Raw genomic sequence first — 24,493 nt, forward strand, 5'->3', positions numbered from 1 at the left:
AAATGATATGAGGTGGGAAAAGGTGGAACACGTTTTTCAATTTGATAAAAGGTTATGAACCCAAACATTTCGCGCTTAGACATGACCATGAGCCTGTATTAAAGTGAAGGTCAATGTCATAGAAGATGACCTTAATCTTAAACTGTAATATTATTACTGTTATTGCCTCATTTTAACGCTGAGGATTCATATCAGTTGATAAAATGAGATCTCTGAAACTAAATAGTTACATAACTACACATCAGGGACCATAATAATACCATATATGCTGTGACATTTAGATGAAAAAGGCATTCGGGTGGACATAAACCAGCTCCGGTTTATACATTCAGAAGGAAAGCTGACCTATAAGTGATACAATATTTACTTAAACGATGTAGAGAATGCAATCTTAAGACTGACAAAAAGACATGTTAACCTTTGTGAAACAACACAATAACATTTTGTCCAAGTCAGCGAAAATGTTCTCCACGGAGGAAACACAATTTTAGTTTGTCTTAAAGACAAATGTCCACGAGGTCGTGTTTGTTGTCTGTCAGAGCGAGATCAGAATCGATTTTTCAGCCCCTCGTCAATTTAAACCGCAATCTCAAGACAATATACTCTTTTCAATTCAACTTTGCATCAGCCTTGCAAATGAGAAGGGAGGGTGGGAAAGGCTTCGATGTTAATTTCAGCCTTTCCTCCTCGTCGAAGCTGACGTCTCTTTTCTAATTGACCCCGGGTCAAATGGGACTGAGATAATATTTTGTTAAAATATTCTCATTTCCTGGGGAGTCGCATTTCCATATAACTTCACCTCATGCTTTATTTATGAGTTTCTTTACAATTACCATGCAAACGACGTCTTAACTGTCGCACTTCGGTTTTTACCAAACACAGAACAGTTTAGTAAATATCAAACGATATTCATTATTAATACATCTACAGAAGGAAAATCCTCTCTTTATGCAGATGAATAATTTACGTGTTCACAGGCCTAGGGTGGGTTTTAGCAAAGAGTATAAATGGTGACAGTGAAGCAGTATTACTATGAATTAAAGTGCTATGGTCAGGGTGGCCGCTCTAGCGATGGAGTTCCAACCTTGCAACAAAAAGAGCCAATGGTTCATTCTTAAAGACCAACAACTGCCTGGGGAGGGGCTTTGTGTGGTGTGTTGTCAAGTGCTTACCAACTTTTGCGATTGCGTAATAGTAACCAAATATAAGATGTACCCACAACTCATTACTTTTTACTAAAAAAGCCTTAAAGAAATATGTTTTTTTTCTTCTTTTTGGTGACATTTGAATATAAAAATAGAATAAATCGCCAGTAAATGAAAACAGTTACATTTAGCTGATCTCAAACATCAATAGATTCCGCTGTCATTTGATAATGCTCCTAACACTTTCTACAACATGCAGCTGGAAAGAGACCTGTTTCCGGTTTGGTCATGTGACGTTCTACATTTAATCTATTAATACAGCAAAGTGATACTTCACTGACATTATAACGTCATCCTCATAGTAAAATAGGGCCATGCACACTACCGTCTAACATTACGAGTCACTGTGATGAAATTAAAACGAGTTAAATCTGCCAGTATTTCCATTTTCTACAGTGATTTTACTGTAATTCCTGCACTAACTGAGTTTATGATTGTGGCTGTCATTGACCATTGTCGCATCATTTTGTTCTCACAACACTATACAAGTGAAGAGCTTTTAACCTGGATATTTCGTTCATCGAGCTCTAATACAGTGTATTTGGGTGTTCCCTTCATTTTTTTGAGCAGTGTATTGTAAAGGGTTCATTAGGACGCAGTATGCTGTCTATAATGACTGAAATACCTCGCGAAAGTTGCCGCCAACGTACCATGAATCATCTTTGGTTACCTGTAGCACTCTCGATGTAACGCAACGTCAAGCCGGATCAATTTCACATCGCAGTTAACGCAACGTCATCAACGACGGCGTTCAACAAAAGAAAGGAAAGTTAGCTGTTAATTTGCACGTCTCGCTCACACCCTGTCAAGATTTCACGCAGTAGTTGTTGATGTTTACTCTGCGCTCGCAGCAGGTGTGAGCCCCTGTTGTTCGGAGATCATCTATTGCCCCCTCACACAGCCTCGTCTCTTTCAACCCCATCATATGCGCCTTCAGCAAGCTGTTTCTCTCATCAGCATGTGTTTGCGAGCGCCAGTCTCCCATTTGATCCCCTCACCTGCCATAAACCAGTGCAAACCAAAACCATCCGCTTCGTTAAGGTTCTCGCCTAATTGTCTTTGACGTCTCCAGCGTGTTTTCTTTTTGTGCGAAAAACAAAGGTGAGATGTTTGTAGTATGTTTGGAAACCACCGACACGACGTCGTGCAACCTGTGCGCTGCCTTCATTTTCTAAGCGTTTAAAAAGAAAATACTCATTCGGTCCTGAGCTAACTTCAAATCATCTTGTAGATGAATTGAGAGAAGTTTACAAAGTTTAGTTACTTTGGGGAGCTGTGCGTTCGACTATAGCCTAGGTGAGTTGAAGCTCAGAATCGCACTTTATTTATAGCCTGCATTGTTTTTCTCGTTTCATTTTAACCATTATCTTACATGAATGATAAATGTATAGAAAACAATAATTACAAACAAAAATAAAGTCATTTTATAAATTCCTGCATGCCCATTTTAGGGATCCTATTTGTTCCGGGACACACCTGTTTACTTTCCCCAGCAGTTTAATCATTCAAAGGCGCGCATAACCAAGCACCCCTGTTGTTTAAAGGCAAACAACCCAGCTGCTAGTCACCCCCCTATAGTTTAATTCCCTTAACCAATCGCAGGACCCGGGGGCGTAGGCCAAAAGATGTCCCTACGGACTGTGAATTACTTCATTCTCAAACTCGTGCCTCCCGGCCAAGGCGAAAAAGCGCCTCCTGTTTTATTCTGCGAGACTACATCCAGTGAGTTGGCTACTACAGTCTGTGCGGATCACATCATCGCATCGCCGCTGCACAACAAGCCATTGAGGAGGGAACCGTGCGCGAACGTTTATCTCTGTTTTATATTACTGACAACCACAGTGGAGGATGTACTCCGGATTGATGCAAGTCCTGGACATCAAAGCGTCCCGTTTATCGTGAGCCAAATCTCGTACGGGAATAAAAAGCGATCAGTGAACGCTACAAAGTTGCAAACTCTACAGGCGCACGGTCGGCGTTTATGCTCTGATTTGATTCGGATGGCAATTCAGACTTTCAGCTCTCAAAGCTGAGTTTTTTGTGTCATTTTTACTCATTCAAGAGGTGGGCGAGGACCGGCGGAAGCTCCCACGTCCAGTCGAGTCGGAGCGCTGGGAAGCTTTCGGGTGCACACTTTTATCCTGGACTGCTGATAGTGACAAGTGTTGAAGACTCGAGAAAAGATGCTGGCGTTTTACATCGCTTTGTGCCTTTTAGGAACACGTAAGTCTTGAGTATTTATATAGTGTTTTGTGGCTTCCAAAACTATTGTGATGATAAGATCCACCGCCGGTGTAGTGGTCGGTTGCTGCGTCGACCTATCATAACGCGGAGAGATGTGATAACCGAAGCGGATACCTCTTGTTCGGTAAAGAAGTTGAAACGAATGCAGTTCTATTTAGTGTGCCAAATCGCATTTGGTGAGACGTAAGGTTCGAGAGAGACTATTTTGTGATGTGTTTAAAAGGACGAGTGGCACTGCACCAAATGCCAAAAGGCTCCTTTGTGAATTAAACTTACAAGGTTTTACGCAGCCATAACGAAGCTTAGTTTATAGTGTGCACTGAACCATATCTGCATTTCTGTTCAGTCTCATTATATAGCTGTTGTGTGTGGTTGTCCAAAACTCAGTAACTGATAGCTACACGTGATGATAACTTGCTCATCCAAATGCAGGGTGTTTTGCATATGCGTGTGTACGAGAGCGATGCATGTGTTAAACTTTTGGTACCAACAGCGATCACAGAGCATAAATAAAACAGAACAAGTGGGCGCGTTTCTTATGCTTCGCGATACGCATTACTGTACTTTAGACTAACACATAAGGTGCGAGTCTGCGAGACACGCTGCATCTTTTAGTGAGCTGGAGAGCTCCCCTGGAGCTCACGGGAGTCACTTAGGGCACGAAAAGTTGAAGAAAGAACCAGGTGTGACCACGATAATGTTTTTCCTTCTAACACTCTTCCGAGGTTCCGATGAGCGACGTGCGCGCAGTCTGGGTTTGTGTATTAAGTGTGTTAAAAGCCAGGGGTCCGCTGCATAAGAGATGCGAGGATCACAGTCTCTTGCCTCTTAGTCATTTCAGAGCCAACGCCACCAGGAAGAGAGAGACCATCTTCCCCTCTCAAACAGAATAATTGAACAGCCTTAAATAAATATAAATGGTGCCGTTACGCGCGGGCAGAGGTGCGACGCTTCTCGGTGCAGTCTTCGGGGAGCCCGCGATCTTAAAGATTATGCTCGTCGCAGTGTTGATTTATTCATTATGTTACACTTTTTTTGCGTTGCCCCCCGGGCATCTTACGCGCGAGATGAGTGTGAAAAGCTGGCTATCGCTGCCTCTTTGTTTCAGATAGGGACCGTCAACACTGCAGAGTGACACCGCGCAGCCCTTTAAACGGACCCCGCTTGTAAGAATGTCACCGCAGCGTGCCAAATGCTGATTTGCGTACGCGCAACGTATATCTTTCAACGATCCGCCGTGTGTTTTGTGTTCACCGTCTCGGTACTCTTTCTATAAACTCCTAATTGTCTTGCGATCACTTCTGATCTGTCCGTTAAGCGCCGAAGGCGGCGCTGTATTCTGCATATTCCACGCGCTGCGAGGGACTACGCAGGTTGATTCATTTGCGGAGCGGCACAACATCCTCGAGCCTGGCCTATTTTTTACCACGCATCTGTTGTTTCCACGCATTTTAACAAATATTTTATTCATCGGGTGTATTATTAACGCAGGCTTTGATTCGGCTCGAGATAAAGGCTTCAAATTCCCCCGGCGCATCAGATCCGAAAGCGTTTCTTCTCTCAATTAACGCCGCGTAACCGCGAGCGAGGCAAAGCGCTTTCGGTCGGCGCTCCGGTAAACGAATGAAAAACAAATGTTTATTGACGGTTAGGCTGCGCTCTCTGTCTGTCTCTTTGATAAACGAGGCCGGCGTATTGACACGGATGAAGGCGGTAATTACATTAAAATGTTCTATCCAAATGCCTGGCACGTCACAAAATGTATTTATTAGAGGGAAATGTTAACGAAATGCTTGTTCGCATCGCAAATTAGCTCTTATATTGGAATAATGATATTTTGCATAAAAGCAGACGCATTTTTCGAAACTTTTGATTTCAAAATTTGATTTAGAGACTGTTAACAATTTTGTTTAATCTTTGATTGTCTTTCATAATAAGTACACTCTTAAAAACAAAGTGCTTCAAATCTTTCTTTGTCTGAACCTGTAGATTCCACAAAGTGTAAAATAGGGAAACCCAAAAGAGAACTGCTGTCATCGTTGCCAAGAACCCCCTTTGGCACCCTTTTTAAAAGAGTGTACTGACCTTTGTGTATAGAGATCTTAACTCATTTACGGGGACGGTCTGACCCTGGCTGAACTCATGATGTTTTTCTCATCATTAAGTGGGTGTGTAAGACAGAAGGAGGTGGAGTGGTGGGAAGAATAGGATGTAGCAGAGCATTTCTCTGACAGACTGGTGGCAGCTGTTTTGGGAGGAGCAGCGAGGCTCCTGGACAGCCTGAGCCACTCGTCTCACCTGACATCTATACAAGCGGCACACCGCACTCTGTACAACCACCAGCAGCTCACATCTGACTCACCGGCTCCCCTCCGAATAACAGCTCGAGGATAGATCCATGCAGCACACATCCGTGGATGTCGTGAAAGAGAGAGAAAGCTTGTCCTGCTTCACTTAAACACACAAGCTCGCTTACACACCACCGAATGTAACACACATTCCCTTTATCTCTTGGTCTCCCTCTGGTTTGTCATCTCTGTCTGTCTGTCTTGCTCTCTAACTTGCACACACACTCGGAGTATCGGAGGGAGGCTTGGAACTAGTAGAGCAGAGATTGAAGAGAAGGACATGACAGGCTTGAAGAGAAGAGACCCTAGTGTCAGATATTTATGTGCGTGCCCGTGTTAAAGCACCACAGCTTGTTTTCCGGGCGTAATTTGCTTTCTCGGAATGTCCCTCGGTTTCCCTGCGGAATTCTGCTGCACTGGGCCATCGGTATTCCTTGTCATCTCCGGCTTTTTTTCATAACTTTGGCCTGGGGGGTCCCTTAAGACAGCGTTCAAAGGAAATATGTTAAGATCATAAGACTTTCTTCCTTCCTCTGAGGTCTTGTCGCCTTGTAAAGAGTAAAATAAATACTGCCATCGCTCTTTAATTTTTTATTTTTTGACTTTTATTATGTATTTCCATTTTATAAGGCTCTCAATTTCTCTACTTTTCTTCAGTAGACGTAATGTGTCTAAAACATGAAAGGTGTTACCAAGATGCCTTCATCTGGATACATATGCTGTCTGCGATATCCAACAAGTCTGTGTGCGGTTTGGCAGATGGTGGACTAAATAAAAGTGGCTTTTGATGGAGTGGTTGAAAGGAGTGAATTAATTTATATATGTCAGTTTTTCTTTTGTTTTAATTACAGTCTCAATGCTGCTTGACAAATAAAGAATGGCTTCCATCGCTGCTGAAAAATAAGGCTAGTCATTCATAACTTGCTTGGTTAGGAATAAAGTTGAATGACATGTTATGGTGCCTGCCTAGTAAAAGCTGCTCTGTGTGGAATAGTTCACCTAAAAATGAAAATGTTCTCATCGTTTGATCACCTTGTGGCAGACCTATTTACATTTCTTTGTTTTATTGAACACTAATACAAATATTTTAATAGATGTTTGTAATTAATCTGTTTTGGGTCACCATTGACTACCATGCTGGTCTTTTGTCCTACTGTGGGAGTCAATGGTGACCCAAAATGACTTTCATTCAAATGTCTTAAATTGTGTCCAGCACAACAAAGAAATGTAAACAGGTTGGTTACAACTGGAGGGTGCGCAAATGATGACAACATTTTAGGGTGAACTCTTCCTTTAAATCCATGTCTGATTCGGCAGCAAGTTAGCTCCACACACACACAAGAACAAGCCTTTTTGGATCTGCAATCGCATCTTGATGTCTTATCCGGCTCCATTAGAGGGACAGATAGCTCGACCTGTACCCAAGGCCTCCCATTAGTTGTGAGGACTGCTGGGCGCTGAGATTGAGTGGGGTTATGTGCTGGTATTTCTGGCCATGTGGTTCTTTGAGTTTGTTTTGGGAGCTTTCTGTATTATGCATGAGCTGAGGACTCAAATGCTTCATGGGGACTCATATACAACACTGTGTTCATGTGCGTGTCGTTAAGAGGCTTAATATTTGTACTGCATGTAGAATTGTGTAACATAAAGCTTTGTGAAGACATGACGCAAGATTAGCAGCTACTACTGTAATGATCCAGCAGAAAAGCATAGAATAAAAAAGTAGGCGTAATAATACAGAGAATTACCAACATCTGTCTTGTTCCTTCCCTTGTGCTCTCACCTCTCCTCTTTTCTTAGCTTTCCTTATTGAAAATAAGTAAAGGGGAGGAAAAGTTGGAAGGCGAGCAGGTTCTGTGATGTGTGCGTGAGTGAGAAAGAGCGTGTGACACACTCGACTCACAATAGCGCCGATGCAGCAGAATATGTCTGGTGTGGGAAGACTGCTGCATTATTTAGGAGATGCTCGTATGGCATAGATATGGATGAGTTTTGGCCTGCTTTGATTCGCTTGCACTCTGCAGACCGGGGCGAGATGGACTGGCTGCAAGCGTTTTAGTGCTCTGGGCTTTTTTTGTAACAGGGAAAGGTTTTGTCAGAGACAAATTCAACATAAAGGTCAGTTTTGTTTACAGCAGAGAGCGAATCATGAAATTCTGTCCCCAGACAACATTTAATCGTGCGGCATTGCCGGGACTAAGAATGACATCTGGGCGTAAACACAGGGAGTCCAGTAACGGATTATTCGACACCATTTCTTAATTTAAAGGGTTAAAACATAAACTGCAAGTTAAAGATTTTTTTATACCTCATGCGGCAGCAATTCTCAGTTTGCCGTTCTTTCCCGTGCCCTCATTTCCCCGCCATAACGTTTGAAGCGTGCTCCTAATGACACATACAGCTGTTGGGGTAAGTGGTGGGGGGGTCTTGAAACAATAGCGTTCTCTGTTTTCAGAATCATGCACACAGCCGTATTGTCTAATTATCTTTCCCAGACACAAGACAGTGACCCTGGGGTCTCACCCACTTCTACTGAAACCCCCCACAACACATACCCCCCTTATTAGAGCGATAGTTCACCCAAAAATGATCATTCTCTTATCATTTACTCACCCTCTTGTGATTTCAAACCTGTGTGATATCTGCAGAATATAAGAAGATAAACCCATCGACTTGCATTGGTTTTTTGACCAGTGTCAGAATTGTCACTGTCGAGTGAACTGTCCCGTTATTGTATACAGGCACACACCGTCCACTATTGAGGAGAATGAGAGGAACAGAGAGAGCAAATGAGGAGGTTTTCGAGAGAAAGGCTGTAATCAGCTTGACCGTGCAGAAGCAACCTGATAAAGAACTTGGCATCCCTTTCGGGGTGGGCTTTTGTTATCTGCTGACAGTGCTAATGGCACAGCCCAGAGGAGACGTGGCCGCTTCTTCCTTGCTCTGGGAGCAGGCCATCTCCTCCATCTCCATTGTTTTGCCATCACCCCCTTCCTGTCTCCTCTCGCCGTCCACCCACATCCTCACCTCCTTTTCCTTGGGCGGAAAGACGAGCGAGTGGACAAAAGGAGAATTGTCCTGACTTCCTCCTGCGATGGAAGAAATGAAAAAGAGGCCAGTGATGTCATGTGGGGTCTTCAGTTACATTGAAACGGACAGTGTTCGAGAGCGACTCCTAGAGCGGAATGTTATCTTCTGCGTCCGTGTCCCTGCGTATCGCTGTCAAGAGGTTTTTTTCAGTTCCTGGTTGTTGGGTTGGGACGTGTGTTTATTCTGATGATGAGATACAGTATGTGTCCACGTTGTCTGTGTTTTATTTGGATGGAGTGGAAACGGGTGTTTACTGCTAATGTTAGTGCCTGATCGCAGAGGGGTGAGGTTCGCAGCCCAAGTTCATTTGGAGAAAATCATTAAAATAGCGCCTAAGGAAAGAGAGACAATTTCAAACACTAATTTCCTATTTTTAGAAGCACTTTACTTGCATTTGCTCCCGAAATGCGAAAAAGTGTCACTTTGTTACTGGAAAAATGTGTCACAATTTGGCACAATCACGAGCAGGGAAGTGTTCTCGCAGAGGCGTGCGCACAGCGAGCTGGGATTTGGTCGACTGCGCGTCGGTTTCTATTTTACTATCACCTCCGGTCCTCCAAGACAAAATTTCATATCTCCTGCTGTGACACAGAAAGCAACAGTAAATTGAAATTTATCTTCCATGTGGCAGCAATATCTGGCCTCGTATTATCCTCTCGGGCTGAGATCCCTTAGCACAGTCTTAAAGATGGCCCTGGTACGAGAGGATGTTTTGTGCTCAGGGAAAATCCAATTCTGCTATGAAAACCGTTCATTCATTTTATCTGTCTGTTTATTTATTGAATATTAGATTTTTGCAAGTCCGTCAGGGGGGGAAATGTTGTACAGCCAATTAACGGCTGAGATTTGTCATTATTTTCTGTATTACGTATTTGTTCGGGATATGTGTTTATTACAGTTACGGATTCATGGACATGCAGATGGACGCACGCCTAACAATAATGGATTGTAACCCTCTCGCGCACACACGGTTCATGGGTGTACCAGAAGGGCAGCTGAGATGAGAGTCTCGTGGTTAAAGCTGCGTGCCCTATGTAGGGTGATTAGTCAAAGTCTGACTGCTTAATTAACGATTGCTCAATCTCTGAAGACATCGTGTGCGGAGAGACGGAGAAAAGCTCTCGAGGAAGCCACAGTCTGAGTGTTACGTGTGATGCTTCAGTACGCGCCCAAGGAACCTTGCCCCTGAGGTTCGGTTAAACGTGTTTCACAGACATTAGTGCAGGTGTGTCAAACTCATTTTAGGTCAAGGGATAAAACATTACATTGTGTGATCCAAAACATTTATTTTTATTAAAAAACGTGTATAGTATACTTGTGAACTTGTATAGTCACGCAGAGCTAATGATGTCCAGAATCTTTGTTATTTATGCCAATCAGACAACAATGAAAATTCTGTCATCATTTACTCACCCTCTTGTCATTTCCTGTCATTTCCTGTTTGAAGAATTTTATTAACTGGCACCCATTCACTCACTTGCATTTCGTGTGCATACAATAGAAGTCAATTTTCTTGAAACTTACTTTCTTCTTTTGTGTTCTGCGGAAGAAACAAACTCATACAGGCTTAACATGACAAGAAAACAATGATCAAATGTTTTTTGTGTGAACTATCCCTTCAATGAATGTTTTTTTATTATGCTCTGATAGGTAAAATATGCATTTGTACTTACTGTAGCCGAAATTAATACTGTCATATAATGCACATATGCAATATCTTTACATTGTGTAGCATTGAGTATTTTAGCTGGTTTCATTTTTTCAAGCCATTTTAGACTTCTGGATTGAGTCATTGACTTCCCTGCATTAGTGAGCAGATCTTGGGTTTCTGTGCCAGAATCAGATCTTAGACCTAATTCCATTAAGAGATAGCATCATATTAAACCACAGATCTCAGTTGAGCACAGATCTACTTGAGCTTTTGCCATCAAGCCAAGAAGATCCTCATTAACAGCTATTTGTTAGCTTTCTCTCTCTCTCTCTCTCTCTCTCTCTCTCTCTCTTTCTCACTGTCTGTCTGTCTCACATCCCTGAAACAAATAGTTCATCCTCTCTGGAAACCCCAGTGGAATGTGAGCGCAAATATTATGATTGTGAGCTGGACCGTTAACCATAATACTCCACACCGGAGACAAGACCTCGCACAAGCTCTCAACCACATCAGAGAGAAAGGCACCTCTGTTAAGCTTTCATACAGCTGGGCAAGAAATGGAGAAAAGCATACATATCTTTGTCTTTTCTGAACTTTCGTGATTGCTGGGAAAGTACAGCTTGGCATTGAATGCCACAGTGGGAGGTCGAGGAAGAAGCTGGTCAATTTGCTATCAAGTGAGGGGTGTCAGTCAGGGCGCGTCGAGCGAGATTTTCGCCATCACTCATGTGTCCAAAGATGGTAATTTTATCGAGTGATCTAGAAATATCAGAAACGAGCAGAATCCTTTGGAAAATAGAAAGAGGGATCAAATAACCTGAAGGGTAGAAGACAGCGAGAGAGGGAAAGGTGAAGCATTTAGCCAGGGTGTGGAAATCTTATGAGCTTGAAAGTGATGTGCCAATGCAGAGAGGAATTAGTGGGGGGGTCAAACAGATTAGCTTCCAACTTCTTAGGCTCGGAAGGTAATAGATAGCCTTATGAAGGAACCTCTTCATCTGTCCTCCCGGCTTAAAAGAAGGAAAAAGCCTAACAAAGACGTTGCCGTTGAAAAAGTTACTTTCTGACATGTGACACCAGATAGGACGTTTGGACACCTGGGGGCAATGATGAAGCTGTAGCAGAGCAGAGGCTTTGGGTGCTCTGGTTGGTAAGAGTCGGGTGGATGAAAGGCAGAGAGAGGAGGGGGGTGTTGATGGGTTGAATTTGATACACAGGCTCTTTCAGACGATGAGGTAATGTCAGCCACTGCCCCTGGACCTTTCTGAATGATGCATTCCAGCCGCTCGACTGTCTGCTATGAGAGGGCTGAACCCTGTCCGCAGAAAGACAGCGAAACCTCTAATGGTCTGTGACTACCTAAGGTCTGGGTAAGGCTGAGCTCTCCAGATCCCTGCGGAGTTTAGAAAGAATTTCACACATACACAATATACACTAAAAAGCGCTACCTCAGCCTTGTACTTCAGATATTCTCTGGCCATTTTGGCTTGCAGTAAACGCTGGAGTAAGTCACAAAGCAAAAGAAAGATCAAAAGGGAAAGCATCTTTTGCTTAACACTATGTGTAGTACTTAAAGAGATATGTCTGTCTTCATTCACTCACCCTATTGTCATTTCAAACCTGTATGACTTTCTTTCTTCTGCAGAACACAAAAGAAGATATTTAGAAAAATGTTGGTAACCAGACAAAGGTGGTGCCCATTTACAGCTTTTTTTGTCCATACAATAGAAGTCGATGGATACCACTTGACACAAAATGGCGAGTCAATGATGACAGAATTTACATTTTGGGCGAACTTTCCCTCTAAAGTACAATGGCAATGAGACTTTTAAACCTTTTAAACCAGCTCATCTTCATTCTCTCAAAGTTTCTACATTGCTTCATGTGTAGGTAGGGAAAGAGAGAAAAAATGCGGAAGCTTTGATACTAATACAAACTGCTAAGTACTTTACCCCAAGCCACTTGTTTCTGCTTTCTTCTCGAGAGGATCGAGCTTGTTCCCGAGGTGTGACAACAAATGTCTCACCAGTATGCTGAGAAAAATATGCTTCAGTATAAGGGGACCCAGCGGGTTTCATCCCCGGATTTCAGGCTGGCTTTGTACCCAGCAGGGCAGCTTGGTTTCTCGCAAACATGGCCACCTCAGAGCAGGTGAAAGATTGAGAAAAATGTTTCTGCTGGACCTGCGGTTCTCCCGCTTCACACTAAAAACAGCAGGCAAAGAGAGACACAGAGGGTTCAGCTTTCACTGAGAAACGCTTCTCGCCGCGAGGAACGTCAGTGATGAATTACCAAGCCCTTTGAAAAACAGGTCACGGATGTGAAAGTTTGTCATGTGATACTGACATCGTGCTTCCAAATTCAATGTTTTGGTCGGTTTTGCCGGAACCACGCCGTTGAGAGCATGTTTAGATACGAGGCAAGCAGAGGAATGCGTGGGAGTTTACAAAGTGTGTGGATGCTAGTGAAGGGGTGTGTCAGACGTCTTCACTTTTTTACTGAGCTGGTTTAAAAGAGGTGATGGATAGCCTTCTAATGACCCCCTCAATCACAAGCTACTTAAGGGGGCTGATCGGTAATGGATTGAAAATGGGCCAACCCGAACCCCCTTTCAGCAGAGCCACAGGGCGGTTCAGCGATCATCCATGGTAGCGATTTAACCCTGTAACCGTCTTTTTCTCATTTATCCAGCGTCTGAGAAATCTGTGGTCCAAACTCACCGTGAAAGTCTTGTGAATCGTGAGCGTGAGCTTTGAAAGGCTCTGGTATGTCGAGCCTTTTGTCCCCACATCAGGTGGCAGCTTGGTGCTAGCCTTTGTTTTGCTAATTCTATCAATGGGCTTACTTAAGTGTAAAAACAAAGCACTGAGGAAGGAAAATTTGTGTGTTGTTTTCTTTTATCTAGGTGTATTGGTGTATCTTCATGTGGAGGTGTAAAAAACGCCAGCGCTGTTTTTGTGGACTGGGAACGTGTCACCCTCACGGAGTTTTATAAATCACTTTTGTACTGTAGAGTTTGAAGTGGGACGGATTAATTAGCGCTGTTCCTCAGAAATATTATTGCGTAGCAAGATCTCCGCTCTCTTAAAGAAAATCCAGTTTTATTCGAGCTCTCTTTTTCAAATTTTCAATTTGACAGCGCTTTATTGCTACGATTGTTTTGTTGCGATGTAACATAGATATATCATTTTCGCTCTTTTTCTCCCTGTGATTCGGTGTATCTTGTTAACAAGTGCCAGCTCCATCAAATACCCATAATGCCTGTCGGTGTGTGTGTGTTTTCACACCAATTAACAGCTCTCTCTTGGTGCCTACTGAGGTGATGATGGCCTGTGCTGGCCATGATCATGAGAGAGCGCAACCTTCCGTAGACGTTCATTATTTTGCGATATAATTAGTGCTTGTAGCTCTGACAAAGGAAAAGATAACAGGTCCGGTGAACGTACAGGGATCGGTCCCCTTGATGTTCGCACATCTAGCGATGGCTGGCTCGATCTCAGGCAAATTAACAACTCGCTCTGTGCAGTTCACTTTCTAGCCCTTTAGAGGTAAAAACTCCTTTGGCTGGGAGTTGAGTGGTCATTAATATCAGGCCGGTGCTCTGCTTCCTTCTACTCATTGGCACAAATGGCAATGCCGGAGAAAAATGATTCTTTCCGGCCCTCTTCCTTTCTTTCCCTTTCTCGTTCGCGCTATCTTTCTTTTAACTCTCCAAGCCAAACCTGCATCCCCTCCTCGCTTGCGCTCTCAATCTAGATAATTCAATCTGTCCAATATCAAATAATCGCCTCCATTTTTTCGGCCCATTTTAACCTTATCACTGGCACTGCTTCCTCAGGGGACCGAGTCTCGTTTCACCTTGTTAAGAGAGAGAGGGAGCCCAAGAGCGATAACCTCGGATCGGGGTGGAACAAGGCAGGTGACGAATAGTTCTCGGAGCAACAGAGAGGAAAGACTTTGTTTGTTGTTCTCGCTGGCTTCATGTGAACGAGCGAGCAAGAATGAGGGTTTTTCGTCGGAAGAAAAGGGTTAGGAAAAGGATTAGGCACAAAAGACGGGCTGGGTACAAAAATAATGAATTGTAAAGGTGCAGAGGTTTGTAAACCTCAAACCTTTATTTTTCTTGGCTTGTTTTCCAGTAAAAAGAAAAAGATGAACTCTCAAAGAAAACATAAAACATGTTGTGAGGTATATTCTAAAAGCAGGGCAGAAAAAAATATGCCCTTCTGTTTTTTATCATATGCTATTTTGCATTTCAAAAATATGTCTTATTTTAATAATGTTTAAAAAAATGATTTCTGGAAAACAGGACTATTTATTTTTTTGTAGTCCGTCCCACAGTTCTCTTAAAAACTGTGTTAATATGCTCTCCTGGCAACTAATTAAAACCCAATAAGTTTTCCTCCTGGCGGCCATTGTTTCCAACTCTTGTTTACCTTCTCCAGACGTGTCACTAGCAACTTAATCTTGCAAGAAAGCATGGGTCAAAAGGTTAAGACTGGACCCTCTGCCCTGAGCGAGTGTGTTTGGGGGGTTCTTTTTATCTTTTCTTTTCTTTCCTCATTTCCCTCACACCTAATCCGTAAGCTTGATTGTTCTAAACTGATTTCCAAGGCTGCCCCTGGGAGGAGATGGGCTTTTGGAGTTGGTTTTAATTAAGATTTAAAGCAAGCCTCCCTGAAGAAGAGAGATTGAGTGGTTTTAAGACCCTTCTCTGGATGGAGGGATGTGAGTGGAGAGTGGACGAGGGGAAGTGGAACAGATTGCCCAACGAAAACGTGAGAAGGAATCTATTTATAAAAAAGATGAAGAGAAAGATTTTTCATAAAATATGATGTTATGTCTGTCAGATTATATATTGAGCAGACGATCAGTCGTTTTATTCATACATACAGGCAGATTTATGTTTTTCATCTTTATCCTTCTGTGTGTTGTGGTGGCGTCCTCTCTCTCTCTCTCTCTCACTCACTCGCACTGAACAAGCCAAATGGTTCTGTTGTGTTGTAATCAAAAATCAGAATCCATAGAGATTGATCTTTGCTTTCAAAGAATCAAACCCATTTTCTATGAAAACATCAATAGTGTAGACAAGCAATCACCAGATTATCTAGACGTTTTACCCAAAGATCAATACTGACACCTTATGTTCCCTTTATCCACCGGAATGCCGCTGGTGTTAGATGTCACAAAAGGATTCTTTTTTTGGCAGTTTCATTGTTAATGAATGTGCTTCGTACATTTATTATCTAAAGTAATTTCATTCAGCGTCTGTACACCATTGTGCACTGGAGACGCTTTTAAATAGAAAATGGCTCAAAATAAATAGAAAATGGATTAAATTAAAACAATTCATGCATATGATATTTCTAAATAAGATTACGTCATGTCAGACGGTGTCATACCACATTGTGTGGTAGTAAGGTGTATACAGGTTTGATGAATATAATACTATTAATCTAATTTTGTACCATATATTCTTGCTTTGCATTTTGACTATTTGTGAAAACTACTTTTGAGGATGTTAGACTACCCCGAGCCCTGCTTAAATCCAATTTTATACCGAAAGTTTTCAGATTGGTCGCTGGTTGAGCACCGTGTCTGTGGGTAATGGATTATAATCTCATAGCTCTCTTGTTTTGACTCTGAAGTAGCCTAGAAACAGAGTCTTACCTGATAATAGAGCTTTGTTTGTGTGATCTGTAAAGCGGCCATTGATCGTGATTTAGATTCGTCCGTGTCCCTTTCATGACCATAAAGGGAGTCTGAATCCTACAGAGTGAAAGTCAGTGTGTGCGTAGCTTTGTTCATCTCTTTCTGCTTTTCGGTGTTCTTGCCTATCTCTCGTCCTCTCTCTCACACCCGTCTCTCTTGATAATGGGATTGTACGCAGGTGGCCGTGTCTCTTCGATGGACACCCCGAGACGTCCTTGTTAGACACTTAATTAAAAGCCTTATCACAGGAAAACACGCCGAGACGTTCCAATATGGGTCTGGGCATCCGAGATTACGCCACCACTAGACAGCGTCCATCTATTACTTCTGTCCGCTGAACTGTCTGGTCGAACGGCATGTGTAGTGCGAAAGAGAGCTGTGAGGAGTGGTTATGCACAGAATGGGGTGTTAGTTGTTTTGGGTACGATTTTTTTAAAACACAACATGTTTGATGAAACAAGCGTGGGTGGGTTGTTAGCAAATGAATTTGCGAAAACATTCACATCTGTGCATCCACGCATACCCCGCCCCCAATCCCACACTCCCATGGTTAGTTAACATTCAAAGCTGATGACAGGATGGAAAAATATCTCCAGCGAATGAATGAAGTGTTTAAGTTCATCGCGCCACAAGCTGAGTTCATGCACACTAGGTGTTAAAGCAGAGCTTGGGGGGGTCAAGTGTCCCTCCCACTGCATTCTTCAGCAGCACTGGGCAGGAACCGGCACACTGAGACCATATGTCCCAAAACCTTGCTCAATGATAGAGAGACAAAGCCCCTTTCACTTGGTTTAGACCGGGAAAATCTGCAATTCCACACCGGCTGCATAGCACCAGTCAGGAAGATAGAGCAAAGGAGAAGGAAAGGAAAAGAGGAAGCAGAGGGGAGCAAGAGAGGGACTTGGCATTTTCCATCACATTAACTAGGAACAATCCTGCCAAACGGCCTTGAGGCTCCCTCTCTTTCTTCCCAGACTTCTTCTGTAGGTTGCCCGGTTTCAAAGCCCCCAGGAGACTTTCTTCAAAGCTTGGTGTCCATTTCTTAAGCTCAGATGCTCGGCTAATAATGCCACGGCCATAAAGATCTGTATCTCTGGATATGGCGAGGCAGGTCTTCTTACGTTAAGCTGCATTTAGTTCACCGGGGGCTTCTGGGTTTACAGGGGCACGTCTCATTTTTAAAAGGCCACAACAATCGCATCCAATCGTAAAATAGCAGTCAGCATGGCGCATCCCTGTGTGAAGGTGCTCTCCGGTGGGGGTAGTCTCAGTAAAAGAACGAAAAAGAAAAGAAGGAATGATAGAGAACACTAAGCAAAGATGTGTAGAGTAAGGAGCAGCACTGTAAAGTGCACAGGGCTCCTAGGGGAGAAATACTGTAGATCAGGTATGCATTGGGGCTCTGCAGCGATTAATATCGGTGGAGGAAAAAGGTCAAACTTGACTGGAAAACGCTACGGTATATCATTGTTACCGGCGCGGCCCACATTTCCTACATCACGCCATGCTGCACAGCCTCGGCTTTCCCACCGTTGGTCTTGCAGTCAAAGCCCACGCTAAGTATAATCAAAGATTGATAGAGTGTCCTAGTTTAATGGGGAGGGCGAGTTTGGAAAAGTTGGAATAAAGCGGGCAACATTCGCTACCTCTTTGCTTTAGGGTTGTGCGATGGCACCGATCCATGGTCGTGAAACTCGTACAGAATCAGACGATGTGTGGCTCCTATAACAACACTCGCTCCCTTTTCTGCATTATCTCTCTTTCTCCCATTCAGAGTGCATGCTTTAATAATTAATTGATTTATTAGTTCTCTCATTAATCATTCATCCATTCATCAGGGCCAGATTTTTCCAGAGGAAGTGGTTCAATCCGTAAAGACGAAAAAATCCTGACTTCACATTTCAGCCTAATTACGCTTCTTTGCTAATCACCACCAAAGAAATGGAGTTTCAGGAAATTACTTTTTTCTCCCGTTCTACGCCTCCCTCCTCTTTCGCGCCAAGCAAGGCAGGATTTATTGAGTTGGGCAGGTAAGGTTTTTATGCCACTTTCTTGTGGTCATCATCCGTCATGTTAAAAGAACATTTGACGTCTAATCTGATGAAAGTTGGTTCTTAATAACACAACACAACCCCTCGCCACCTTCAATTGAGGAGGTACAAAGAGGAAACCGCGAAAACCACAGATATCGATTAATCACAGTGATTTTTAAAGAATGTCCGTGAACTTGCGTCAGCTCTTTAACCGATGTAGAAGTGGGTCATTGGTTCAACCACCTAAGGCAAAATAAAGAAGCTGTTTGTTTAATCGTAGGCCTAGAGTGTTATGTGAATGGGACAAAAATCAGAAATGGGCGAAATGAAGAGAGCATCACGGGGAATCCTGATGAAACTCTTCAGAAACAACACTCGTGCCGGGCCTGTTTCTTGCCCTCACTCTCTTCCTTTCCATTGAGGTTGGAGGAAATAGAAAAACATTAAATTAGGGAAAGCTTCGACAGAATTGCCAGTGCCACATTAACCTCCGAGCTTTAAAGAAGCACACGCATTGAACAACCTTAACAAGGTAGTCATTGAAACGTCTCTCTTTATTTTCGAACACACTGCCGTGCGCATAGACTTGAATATGCCACTTTCAAGTGAGGTTACAGCTATTTTGCCTTTCTTCTCTGGTGCAAGCCAGAGCACTCTCAGTTCTAATGAGATGCATACATTTACAGCATCGCATCCTCATTATAAAATAATAATAATAAAGACGGAATGAGAAAAAAAGTATTAATTATGAAATGCAGTTCCTTCTATCACAGCGAGCCACAGGGGCCTCCACTGGGCTCAATTAGAAAGTGTAGGCCACAAATCCCCAGACTCAATTAATTGACACCCCAGGGCATGGAGCTTAGCATCCCAGTGGCTGACCGTAAGTGCTGAATTTCTTTGTTTTCATTTCATTTGCTTTGCTTTCTGAAACTGAGTGCGGGGCAAAGAGATCAACAAAGGCAAAGGAGGAAAGGCATGTTTAAATGTGATCTTTTCATTGTCTTTATGGATTTTTAATAATTCTGCCGTATTAACAGTGTTGCTTTTTTTAACTTGAAGTGAGCGTGCATATAAAAGCCTTGTTTATTTATTAATTAAATTGTCCCTATTTTATTTATTTATCTGTGCGGCAGCTCACGGTGAATGCGTCCGAGGCGGGCTGCTTGTGCATACAACGGTCCACGCGTTTATGCAAAGAGCGCAAGGCGCTAATCATTTTAAAGCAAGCTGGATCTTCCATCATAGTGGAAGACCAAGCGAAAGAGAGCTAGTAAGATATAAAGAAAGATGGGAGCGTGCTGTAGGAAAGGGAGAGAATAAGACAAGTGTGGCACAGAAAGTAGATAAAATAGTATGTGAGAGAGAGGAAGAGAGAGAGAGAGAGAGAGAGAGAGAGAGAGAGAGAGAGAAGGGAGAACAGCAGCAATAACCGTCTACAGAAAATACCAGGAGACCAGCAGGAATGAAATGACAAGACTGGCTCAATCAACATCGTGTCAAGACAGTTGGCTGATGTGTAGAGACAATCTCTCCCTCCCCCTCTTCCATCCCTCTCTGGTTTTTCCCAGCATCTTTGTGTTCCTAGCGGAAAGCTTTCCATCAGCGAGCAGAGTTCTCAGACACCGAAGTGGAAAAGTGAGAAAGTGAGCGCTGGAATAATGACACTCAGAAAGTTCTGATGCTCACCAGAGATGCAGTGCGGCAGTGAAGAGTGCGTGACAAACACCTATGTCGCACACTGAGGACCAGAAGTACACGTTCAGACACAACTGCACACACACAAACATGTACACACGTTGCACACACACACATCAATACCCTAAAATACACATGCATGCTACACACACCCCACTACCCTTCTTATTTCCTGGCACATGCATACTTGCATTCATATACACACATATATATACACACAGCCACATATATATATATATATATATATATATATATATATATATATATATATATATATATATATATATATATATATATATATATATATATATATATATGTATAGGCTGCACACAAATGCATAAACATACACACACATGCTGCACATACAAACACATCACCACCTGTTTTTTTAATCTCTGACATAGACATCTTTACTCACACACATATCACTTAAATTCTTATCTCTGACATACATGCACATGCATACATACACACTCATGAATACACACAAATACACACATTTACAGATACATACTCACACACTCTGATTTTATCATCAGACTGTTCATGTGACCTTTACAAGGCTGTGTCGAAACATCTGATAATGCTTTTATTGTGACTGGTTTCGTCATGTTTCAAAGTAGATTTTCTTAAGAAATCATGACTGGTTTGTGTCACAATAGGAAGGATTGTAGATAGGAGTGCATTGCTATGTTGTTGCCTGGGTTGTTTGGGTACTGGCCAATGTCGAAAAATGTCTTTAACATTTTAGTTCCTGCATATAGTTTGGCAAATGTCTTCCTTCATTCCCACCTGAATAGGTGCCGTTACAAGCTCTCGTGTACTATTTCCCTCGATCCGCTGTTACGGACTCCAATCATCCGTTTCACAGTCCCAGTTGACAGGCTGATTCGAACCCCCCCAAAATTTTCATGCAGAAAAATAGAGAAAGGGAGCGAGAGAGATAGCTCAGAGAGGAGTAAGCGAGGGCCAGAAGAGAGAAGAAGAAACAGGCGTAGAGAAGGCAAATCAACAATTTGTCACACCTTATGTAACTGTGAAAAGGGGCCTGCTCAGCATTGATGCCAGGGATCAGGCCTGGCGGAGGGGAGAAAGCGAAATGGGGGTTTAGCCGAAAGAATCGCAGGGGCTCCGAGAAGAGAGGGAGTGACAGAAGAAGAGGTGTGATGGACAGATGAGCACTATAGTCGTCCTGAAAAGGGTCTCGCACCGCACCAGCATTCTCACAATAGACGGCAGGCTGAATAAGAGGCTAGAAGGATTAAACCCCTGCGAAACAGCTCTTAAAAAGCTGTTAGCCTGCAATTTAGACACAAAACAACACTGAAAGTGAGAGAGGGCCGACCGGAATGCGAGGCAGGAGATAAGGTGCAGAAGATGAGAACTGGGAAGGGAGGGTAGAGGGAAGAAAAGGATGAACTGTGGCAGGATCTGAAGCTGCAGAAACAAATACTGGTGGCCCATGGCTCCGTTTGTTTGGACATTGGGAAGAAGAGACGGCTTTGTTTACCAGCGTCGTGAGAGACCTTTCAAAACGGAGCCAAGAGAACGGTGCAAAGACTTTGCTGTCATGTGCTTAAACTACTGTACACGCCACCACACACTCGCCCTCCTCAGTGAGAGCGAAACAATAGAATCTTCCCACCACACCAAACAAAAGGATAATTCCATGGCACAGAATTGAGCTCAGCTCTTTCCAGCTTGGGTTTAGTTGCCTTATCTGAAGCAGGCACAATGGATCGCTTTTAGCCAGCCCTGTTTATATCCGGCAAGTTACTTTTTCGCACTAGTCTTCTCTTTTTTCTGTTCTGCGCTGCACTCGTTCACCCCTTTATCTGTTCTTTTTTCTTTCGTTCTCTTTCTCTCTTCTAGACAGCCTTGAGGACAATGCTTGAGGTGTTTTCTATACTTAAGAGGAGAGCAGAATTTAATGTTTCAGCATTACAGAGATAGTTTAGCCAAAAATAAAAGTTCTGTCATCATTTCATCACTCTTTGGTCTGTAAAACACAAAAGAAGATACTTTGAGAAAAGTCTCTGGTTTAGTGTCTGTACAATGGTAGTCAATGGGGGCCAAATGTTGTCATTCAAAATAAAGTCATACACATTTGGAATGGCATGAGGGTGAATAGATTTCCAATGTTCAATGTTAGCGAGTGTAGACCAGAGAGAAACGGTTGTTAACATCTGTTCGTCCCAGTGAACGACTCTCCCTTCAGATCCATCCTGGTCTCTAAAAACAGCCTGGAGAAAGTGGGGTAAAGTGAGAGAGAAAAGCAAAGCTGTTTAATATGTCATGCTCGAGTCAGGCCCGGCTGCATCTGCACTTAATGTGTGACAAAACAAGTCAAATCGGCAACCGAATGCCAGCCGCAATCCCCACAGCACGCCTGCCCTATTTACGCCACCACACGAACACTCGCTCCTCTCCGCTTCCATCCAGTGCCGTGAAATGATATTCCATTTTAAAAAATCCGGATTAAAGTGTATCAGGCCAAGTGTGTTGTGACCTTGTTACTGGGGAAGGGGGAGCGTATAAACACATGGGCGCACGATGCCACACACTGTGGAGCAAATCACGCCGTGGGTTTAGAGATGGCTTTTTTCGTCTTATCCCATAGACGTTTGTTTGTTTGTTTTGGTACCTCATGAGTGACATTGCAAAGTCCCGTTGATGCCAAGCCCTTTGTTTGATCTGAGTTTTATCTCGTGTTCCGTTTTCGTTTATGAACTTTTGTTCAGATTTGTCGTTTCTTTGCGGGCACGCTGAGCAGGGTCTGCTTTATAAACTTCAAAAAGTTCCTTTCAAAAACTGTTAAATTTTCTCCCACCGTTGCTCCTCTACATCTCAACACCTCCTCCTTTTTTATTCGTCTTTCATCCTTCCCTTCTCTGTCAGGAATGAACTCATGTAATTAAGCCACTAACATGCCGTTAAAGAATTGGCTAATTCACCAAGCAGGAATTATTCCAATTTTAAATGACTCATTAACCACACGCAATATTTTGTTGAGCTTCTCTCCGAGTCAGATTTGGAGAGCGTTGGATCCCTCCCTTGGTGTGAACTCATTTTAGTGTATATGTGGGATTTCGCACGCTGACGTCTACGTGTATTGCGAGGCCTATGAAAAATGCGTTTGATTTTGCTAATACGGCCAATCGTTCACGTGCGTAACGGCCACGATCCCAGGCCGTGAACGGCTCGCCGTGTTTGTGAGAGAGCGATTAAAGACACGAGCGCTGGAACATCTCAGCGAGGGGTCTAAAGAGGAACTATTGAATGTACAAAGCCCCTTAAACATCGACTCATGCTGATGAATTATCACCGCTCGTAAACATTTAGATGCTGGGGCAAGATTCTTTAATTGCAATCGATGTTCATCCAGTACCTGATGCAAAAGGGAGAATCCCAGAAGCACAACACAATTACAGAATCTGTAAAAAGACTCAATATCTCATAGAAGTGGAGCTCCAGGGATGGCAGAAGTGTACAGAAAGAAAGATTCTATATAAACATACGGTTAAAGGCCCGGCTCTGAAATACTACCGCTAGTAAAATTGTCAAGAAGGACTTCGTTTTTGACAGAAAAGTCATATTATTGAGCTCTTTTGATCTCCTGTGGCAGGCCCTGGAGTATGGCCCAATGGCAAAAACAACTCTTATAATGGACTGACCAAGAACTATTTATTATGTTCCATTAAAGAAATTATGTAAAATGAAATTCCAGTGCTTAAAGACAAACTAGGCACAAACTAAATTAAAGATATCACTATGATTTTAATGCTACAATCTTGCTAAAATTGTGGTGAAATATATAGTTCTGTAGTCACATTGAGACTTTTTCCGGGAAAATCTGGCTTTGTGTTCTCACAGTTCTCATGGGAATGGTGGGCACTTGTGGATTACAGGGTAAACTAAGGGAAGGAGGTAGTAGGTGGCAGAACACATCATGTTTATTTATTCTCATTTACATTTTGAAACAGCAATACAATTGTACTCAATATTTGTTCATTGTATTGATTTGCCCCTTTATTTTATTTTTTTAAAGTACTCAGAGCGAGTTTTAGTAGAGATAGCATAATATCATTACCTTCCTCTCCTCCTTTCTTCACATTGCTCTATTTTTCTTCTACTGCCAGTCTGTCTCCATCCAAAAGAAGAAGAGCGCTGACACAAGTGGGAGAAAAGGGGAAGTTTGAAAGAGCTGAAATCTGCACTGGCCTTTGCCTCGAAGGGAGACAAAGCGTATGTTTCTGAGACAGACCATGGGATGGGGTGGGGAGGGTTGTGTAGGAGGTTAGAAGGGATGGATGGACTGTGCTGCACCCCTTGATGGAGTGGATAATTGAGTCTCGACCAAATTCTGTCAGCCAAGCTCGGAAGCCCCTTTTCAGCTCAAAGAAATGCAACGAGAGTGATGAAGTGAGTGAGAGAGAGAGAGAGAGAGAGAGAGAGTGAGAGCGAGCGAGTGAGCGAGAACAACAGAGAGCGGCTGAGTACAGAGGAGAAAG

General features: G+C 43.0%; 1 protein-coding gene across 1 annotated transcript in view; it reads left to right on the forward strand.

Moving 5' to 3' along the window:
* Positions 1 to 2,882: 2,882 nt before the first annotated feature.
* kirrel3l (kirre like nephrin family adhesion molecule 3, like) overlaps positions 2,883 to 24,493 on the forward strand; it is a 37,318-nt gene continuing 15,707 nt past the window's right edge. The window contains exon 1 of the mRNA XM_079480865.1: positions 2,883 to 3,428. Coding sequence (XP_079336991.1) covers positions 3,389 to 3,428 — 40 coding nt within the window. The 5' untranslated portion in view covers positions 2,883 to 3,388. The remainder of the gene's footprint in view (positions 3,429 to 24,493) is intronic.

The sequence above is a fragment of the Barbatula barbatula genome (genome assembly GCF_947034865.1).
Source record: "Barbatula barbatula genome assembly, chromosome: 19".
Lineage (NCBI taxonomy): Eukaryota > Metazoa > Chordata > Actinopteri > Cypriniformes > Nemacheilidae > Barbatula > Barbatula barbatula.